Source organism: Prinia subflava, chromosome 11, assembly GCF_021018805.1.
Source record: "Prinia subflava isolate CZ2003 ecotype Zambia chromosome 11, Cam_Psub_1.2, whole genome shotgun sequence".
NCBI lineage: Eukaryota > Metazoa > Chordata > Aves > Passeriformes > Cisticolidae > Prinia > Prinia subflava.
In genome coordinates, this window is record NC_086257.1 from 2,403,215 (window position 1) to 2,411,016 (window position 7,802).

Below are 7,802 nucleotides of genomic sequence, written 5' to 3' on the forward strand. Positions count from 1 at the left end.
TGAGGGGTGGGAGCAAGCGGTTGGAGAGGGTAAGAAACATCTTCAGCAAGGTGGGTGAAAGCATGAAGAGCTCCTGGTGCCAGCACCGAGTCCTCAGAGCACACACCTCCAACAGCTTGACCACCACTCGAGTTTTACTTTACCCGGGCAGCGTTTCTGCTCTGTCTCTGCTCCAGGCTGTTGGTCAGCCGCTCGTCGGCGTCCAGGCTGCCACTGTCCTTGTCCAGGAGAAAGTCATTGTGCTGGGACAGGGAGTCGCTCTCCGAGTGGTTGGCAGAGGGGGTGTCTGAGCCCTGGTTAGCTGGAGACGACGATCTAGAGGGGGACTCCAGGAATTTCTTGATTGAAGGGTGATTAAGAATTGTTGCATCGCACGACCTGGTCCCCTGCAACAAAGAGGTCAGGGAGATCTGGTCACTGCTTCCCCACAGCCCAGATAAAAACAAAGCTGTGCCAGAAGAGACAAAGCCAATGAATGAAGAAAGAGCAAATATTTAATCAGCTGCCCTGCAGGAAAAACAGATGCTGCAGAAGATAAAAGCTTAAAATGGGTCTACAGAAACAGTACCCCAAATTGAATCTGTTCCTTCACACCTTGTGATCTCAGAAACCCACCGGGTTTGGAAGGGAGGACTGCAGCCTACTCAACTACCTGAAACATCCCTTTGAAAACCTCCTCCTGTGCAGACAGCTCCGGTCTCACCATGCACAGGAAGGCCACAGCTGCCCAGCTCCTGCAGCCAAGCAGCGTGGGTAAGTGCATCAGGCTCTTTACTTGGATACTCACTGGCAGCCTTGTCAACACCTATGAGGCAAGCTCCACCCTGTCTGCCCCCAAAGCTTAACAGGGGATAAGGAATAATGTGCTTAGGCATGCTTGCAAACTTTCCTCAAAACTGACATCTTAGAGCTAATCTTAGATCCTCCCAAACCTGCAAGGGGGAGGACAGGGCAGGCAAGTGTTTAAATCTCTCTTGTTTTTTCATTACCATGACAAAGGTCCTTCTTTTTCTCTTGCCTTTTACCTCAGAAGTAGAAGGAAAACATCCATCAACTCAAAACAAGTGTCCCCTTGACCCAGGCACCAGACCTCCCTGACACCTGGGTTTGACAACCAAGTTTTTGACAACCAGCTTGGTTTTGATGAACTAAGCCAGCAGGAAGAGCCCTGCACTGAGAGCCTCCCTGCAGCCACTGCAGCCACAGCCCCACAGCAGACTGGCACTGGCAGCTCTTCCTACAGGCAGCACCAGCTCCAAGAGGCTGCTCCTTCCCTGCCCAAAGCACCCACATCAGCCAGGCTGGAACAACTATTCCTGGGGCATGTCACAAAGGAAAACAAATCAAGAACCTGACTTGGCACTTATTTGTTGCTTTGTTTGTTTTGTTACTGGTTTTGTTTGTTTTTTTCCCCTTCAATCCACATTAAGCTCCCTGATTCAGAGTTCTGCCAACACGTTTGAGGGGGAGGCAGACACCAGCGTCCCTCCAGAGCAGCAGAACTGCCCCAGAGGGGAGTTATAAACATTGTCCCACCTTGGCCTCTGAAGGCCCATTCCAGAAGCTCCTTTCCAATTGCCCATTACATTCACAAGCAGAGCAATTACCTGCTCTCAGTTACCAGCCTGGCAGAGCTGTATCCATTTATCCAAGGGCAGGGACACACCCACGGCCTGTCCGAAAAAACCCAAAGCACAACCCAAAGCCACACCAAGAACCTCTCCTTTTGTTTTACCTCCATTAAAATGACCAACATCTTGTCCAATCATTTGTGGGAAAACATAATAAAGCACAACCATGAGGAATCCCAAGCCTCAAAACTCAGCAGCACTGGGTTTGAGAGCTGTTTATGTTTATGAGAACAGGTCAGGAACTTGCAAATCATCTTCCCAGAAGTTCTGATTTTAACTACAAAGACTCCTACCAGAAGCAGAAATAGGACAATCTTTCACTGCCTGGTCAAACATACACGAACCACAATTAAAAACAGTCAACAAAGAAAACTGAAATCAGCAACGAATTCAAAATAAAGGAAAAACTGATTTAACCTGTGTGCAAATCAGGACTTTTAGAAAAAAATTAAAATGTAATCAAAGATATAGCTAGATAAACTCATAAAAACTACTGGAAAACTTAATAAAGCAAGGAGGCACCACTAAGTTTTGTGAATACCTCAAAACAGTTACAATATATATTATTTCTGGAAAGCGCAAAAATCACCAGGGAAAAAAGCAAACAGCCTGCATGGCAGAACAAGAAGAACAAGGAACAGTACAGCTCCTGCAGACGTGACAATGGATAAAGGCACTTACAAAGATTAGAACTTAGGTCACATTCCTCAGCTGCCCACACGAAAATCAAAGGGGGCAGAGAGATCTCCAAGCCTCCCAAGGCTACCACAACCTTTTCCAGCTCCAGCTTCCAACTTGCTCAACTCAAGTTCAGAGAGGGAAAACCAAACTGAACCTTTTTGTTTTTACCTCACCCCAAGTCCTCAGAAAAGCACAATAGGGAAAGCAGGAGCAGCACTGAGAGCAAGGAAGAGAAATTCTTATGGGACTAGAGTGAAACCCACACTTGCAGCGCCCATCTACAGCTTCCAAAAATCACTGGAAATCAGATCAACTTGAACTGAAAGCATGGTAACAAAATGCCTACCTTGGTAATGAACTACGTGTCATTTGGGAGTCTGCAGTCATGAACACCCTGCAATTAGCAGTCATTGAGGGCAGAGTGCTCCAAACTGGGCCTTAACTAACAGGGTTTGAGCTTTTTTAATCTTGTGAATTTTTAATCACTCTGTAATATCTCCTGGATTTATCTCCTGCTTTACTGCTGCCATCAGTCTGTTCATCAGCCCATTAAGAGACTGACTGCCAGGGCAAAGGGAAGATGGTTTCACAGCACTGCCTGAGACTCAAGAAATCTGGAAATCTTTATTTTTTTTCTTTTTTCCTGAAAAGTCCAAAAATGAATCTCTTGCCACTCTGCTCCTGTGAAATGGGAAAACATATTCCACACTTTCCAAGGCTTTGCAAGGACAAACTGTGCAGTCTCTGAGGAACAAGGTGCTCTCAGGGAAAAACTGAGGATGGAGAAAAAAAATGCAGAGTATTTCTGAAACCAGAACCAGGGGTTGCTGAACAACTTCACAACTGCTGCTTGAAGACTCCTCTTTGCCTGAGGAGGCACAGATGATGCACCTGAGGCACCTGGATACCTGTGCCCAGCAGATGATGCAAAGATCTCCTCTCCCACTGCCCCCTCACTTGCAGTTTGGATTCCACTATTTCATTAAATCACATCTGAACCCCCAACATCAGCTGAACAGCACTGAACTTCACACCTTCCTTTGCAAAGATTCCCTGAAGTCTCGTTATTCCCAAGGCAGTTTTTACCTCTCCAGCTTTGAGGAGGCCAGCAGAGGCATAATAGTTGGCCACGATGCAGGCACGCAGCTTGTCCATCATCCTCCTGGCCTCGATCAGGCGCTGCAGAGAGGGAACACACAGCAATGACAGCACTGCAGCAATCCCCCACACCCCAAAAGCTCAGGTATTTAGAACAACAAAACCTTCATACCTGATCTATAACTTCAATTTCATGTTCCTTACTCTTCATTTCAACAGCGAACTGCTCCTTTATAATGGTCTCAATCTTCTGCACAGTAACATCTCGAGCTGTACAAGGCCACACATGGAAAATAAAGAAGCAGGAAGTATTTACATTTCTATTTTTGAGGCTCCACTTCAAAACAGAAAGATCAGAAATCACTAGAGTGAGAAGTGAAGGGATAATAAGTTCAGCACACACACACATAAAGGGATGGATCATCTTCCTCCAAAAAAAAAGTTATGTCTTAACAAAAACCACATGTATCTTTAAAAGCCAGCTTATGTGGAGAGCTATTTTTTCCTTTTTAGGTCTGAGATGAAAAATAACAGAAAATGGGAAGAAGGGGACCAGTTTGTTTACTTGTGCCTCAGCAGGGCTGTAAACAGTAAAAGGAAAGCTCCACGGTGCTGGCCCAGCGCAGTCGCCACTGCGAGTCAGCCGGAACACCACGGACATTTCTCTGCTGCCCTTGGCCAGATCCACATCCAGGAAATTTACACCACCTCACGCACCAAGAATCAAGCAAACTCGTATTTATACAGCCCTGGCACGAAGTGCAGCTTGCTCTGGAGTGCCTACAAGCTGTTTATTACTCACAAAGGAAATTATCAAAAGCTGGTCCACCTCTTACAAAATCCACTTCCAGCACAGCAGTCAAAAAAATTCAGCCTTTCAGCAGGAGTTTACTGACCTTGGTGGAAAGTATGTAGTTTAGGATTGCAAACTGTGCAAATATCTTACAGCAAATGAGAGGCCAAGAATGGAATTGGCATATTATCATGTTTTTCTAGGACATGTATAAACATAAGAGGAACTATTCTTTTTGCTCCACACCTACTGTAGACTTTAATATCACCCTTCATTTAAGTCACCTCCAGTACATCAAGGAGTTTCAAACAACTTCTGTTTTCAACAAATTCTACCTGGCAAAGCAGGAATTACTCTTCATGAAGAAAGCCTGGAAAGGTGCTCCAGCCTATGTCAGTAACAGAGTGGCCCCACCATCATCAGCAGAACCTCTGGTTTTCCCTGGAAAAACCTCACATTGTTTGTACACGAAATAGGAGGCAACAGCACGAAGACTTTGGTTTGAGCTTCCTAAAAAGCACATATCTGTTTGAAGAAGTTTCTAATGTCACCGTAGAGAAGGGAAAGAAAAGCAAGACAAGGCTTTGCTGGCATCTCCCAGGTGGCACAGATAATTTTACTGTCTGATCAGGCACCTACAACATGAGTGAGGCAGCTGATGCCTCTACATGCGACAGGGGTATCCTAAATAATTTTCATTCTTTCCACATCCATATATACACACAGGCATATATCTGTATATATATATGTTTGTATCTATATATATGTATGTTTGTATATATATGTCTATATATTTTAGGACCTAAAATAGTTCAAGCCTACATTAAAACACAATTATAGCTGAATCTGTATGAGTAAGGCAAAATTAAAAACCAGAGATATAATTTACCTCCAGCCATGAACACCATGATGTGGAAATTCTCATGTAATGCCATATACTTAAAATAAACCTAAACAGATTAAGGCATGAGAGGTATGGTTCAGAGAGGGACAACTGCATCTCTTTCCAAGGCTGATGCCATGCCATGGCAGCATCATGACAATTTAAGCACTTTAGGATTTGTGGTTATATTACAGAGGCTTTAAAGAACATTTTATATTAATTTTTTTCCCAGCATAGCATCAACCACAGTCCCTCATTAAGATCATGTTAGTGAAATTCATGTACTTAAGGAATTTGAGTATTGAAAGCTGGAGATCCTCCATGAAAAGAAGAAAGAAGCCAATTTGGATGAATCTCCTGAAAGCAAAGTTCACTTTGGCAAGGACAGTTTTCCAAGGCTCTGAGACTCTGCCTGCTCATCATCAAGACCTTCTGAAAAGTTGCTTCAGTAGCAGATGACAAACCTGCCTGCAGTCCCTGGGACACCAGAACAGAGGGTGGAGAGTTGTGGCAGCCAGGCAGGGCAGGCAGCTGGGAGTGGTGACAGGGCCAGCTCCAGCACAGCCCCACGTGGCAGACAGGACCTGCCCAGAAACACATTCAGACCCGAGCTGAGCCCCCTCAGACCTGTCCAGCTGTGCAGCACCTTCCAGAACATCACCCACAAAAGCTGTCCTCTGTCCCTCCTCAACTGGCAGCTCTGCTCTATTCCTGGATCTCCTTCAGAGCCCACAGCCAGCCTCAGTTTTCTCACCTCCCTGTTTGTCAGCTCTTCCCATGACGATCCTCTCTCACTAGCTGTGCTATGCCAAAATTCACTAGCCTACTCCCTGCCCCCGGGGCAAGCAGCTCTACTCTCATTTGCCCAGAGAGACTGCAACCTGTCCCAGGCACTCTGCCAACAGGCTGGCTCCCAAAGCAAGCATATCCAAGCGTGCCAAATGCAAACCTACTCATCCAGCTACTTGCTCCACTACACCTCTTTATCTACCTTTCCTTCAGTGTGCTCCTCTTCCTCCTCTCTTGCATGTTTCAAAGCTCCTTCCTTCTCCCTAAATCATCCTTTCTGCACTTCATCAAAGAAGCTCCCTTCTGCTTCATCTGCCAGCTCTCGCAAACATTTGTCATCTTCCAACACCAGTGCTTGTACTGCAGGCTTGTGCATCTCTTTTACCCTGCTGGGTCATGGATTGTTTTTCTCCTCTCCATGCCGTACTGTGACCTCTGTCCCCCAAGATGTAAACAACCTGCCAATCTTTCCCAGAGCAGGCTTCAGCCACAGAGCAAATGCACAGGCTGGAGCACAGCTCAGCATGAGAAGATGGACTGTAAATACTTTAGGAAGCAACAGAAACCAAAGTGCTGGGGTGGCAGAGAGCTTGTGCTTCATCTCCCATCAAGCACCGAAGGGCGCATCCTCACACCTTCCTTATGGTCCAGACAGCAGGAGGGGATGACTCCATATCAGGTACATCTTCATTTGGCCACGCAGAGGCATCACTACCTGCCTTGCTCTGTCCTTTGCCCTTAACTCCTCCCCCAGCCCCTTCCTGACCCGTTCACAGGCAGCATGCACACCCACAGAATCTGCGGTCCCACAGCTCCTACCTGACTGCTCGGCTGCTTTGTGCCGCTTGTTGGGATGCGTGACGGCGATCTCCTCATAGTCAGGGTCCTTCTCTGCGATCACTCTCTTGATCCCAGACATGTTCTCTACTCCACTGAGAGGAAAAATAAAAGCATTAACGTTTCCCACAGTGACCATCAGGGTAGGCTTCAGCCTCTCACCGTGGGGAGGCCTGTGGTGCATCCCCTAAAAGAGCAGGGGCACCTCTCCAGTGTGGGGTAATGATCGTCAAACAGGTTCACAGCTGGGAGCTGGTTCTGTTCTGCACAACCCAGGAGCTCCACACGCCTCCTGACGCCTGTGGCTCGGCAGGGCGCCCGCAGCCCCAGCGAGCGGAGGGGCAGAGCCCCGCGCCCCCGGCAAAGGACCGACAGAGCCCCGGAGCGACGCTCGGGACAGCACCCGCGGCCAGGCGGGCGACTCCGGGAGAGCGGGGCTCCCTCCGCACAGGCACCACTGCCCGTGGAATGGGAGATGCGGGGCACCCCAGGAGCGTGGGGCCGGCGGACGGGCGCAGGTGCCTGGCACCAGCCCGGGGCTCCCCGCCGCGGGGTCACGCACCGGCTGTCCCTCCCCCGGAACCGCTCCGCCCGAGCCACGACCTGCCCGTGAGGGGGGCAGCGAGACCCCCGAGGCGGGAGCACCGCGGGGCTCGACCCTGCCCGTGAGGCGGCGCGGAGGCCGCCGCGGGGGCGGTGTCGGCGGTGCCGGTGCCGGTGTCGGTGCCGCCCCGGGCGCGGAGGGCGGAGCGCTGCCCGCGGCCGGTCCCACGTGCGGCGGCGCCGCTCCCCTCCCCCGCCGCGCACACAAAGCCGCCGTCGCGGCCACGCTCCTTCCCCGCGCTCCGCCCGCCCCGCCGCTCACCGCGCTCCGCCGCCCGGCCCGGCCCGGCCCGGCCCCGCCGCCTGCACCGGCCGCCCCCGCCCGCCGCGCCGCCCGGGGCGCTCAGCGCCGGCCCCCGCCGGGCCGTCCCGCCGCCGCCGCCGCCGCCGCCATGAGCGCAGGGCCGAGCGCCGCCCGTCACGGCAGGGGCGGGCCCGCGCAGGCGGGCAGCGCGCGCGGGGCGGGGCGGCCGCGGGCAGGCAGGTG

The 7,802-nt window shown here is 50.3% G+C and overlaps 1 protein-coding gene across 6 annotated transcripts in view; it reads right to left on the reverse strand.

Moving 5' to 3' along the window:
- Positions 1-7,694, reverse strand: part of YEATS2 (YEATS domain containing 2) — a 48,172-nt gene extending 40,478 nt beyond the window's left edge. For 5 of the 6 annotated variants that reach the window (XR_010081659.1, XR_010081658.1, XM_063408786.1 and 2 more), the window contains exons 1-5: positions 7,578-7,694; positions 6,695-6,807; positions 3,583-3,680; positions 3,399-3,491; positions 144-386 (exon numbers count right to left, since the gene is read on the reverse strand). Coding sequence is in view for 4 of the 6 variants with exons in the window: in XM_063408786.1 (XP_063264856.1) it covers positions 144-386; positions 3,399-3,491; positions 3,583-3,680; positions 6,695-6,794 (534 nt within the window). In the remaining 2 variants the exon portion in view is untranslated. Of the gene's footprint in view, positions 1-143; positions 387-3,398; positions 3,492-3,582; positions 3,681-6,694; positions 6,808-7,274; positions 7,550-7,577 lie in introns of those variants that run through there. The other variant, XM_063408784.1, reaches the window with a different exon arrangement.
- Positions 7,695-7,802: the final 108 nt, after the last annotated feature.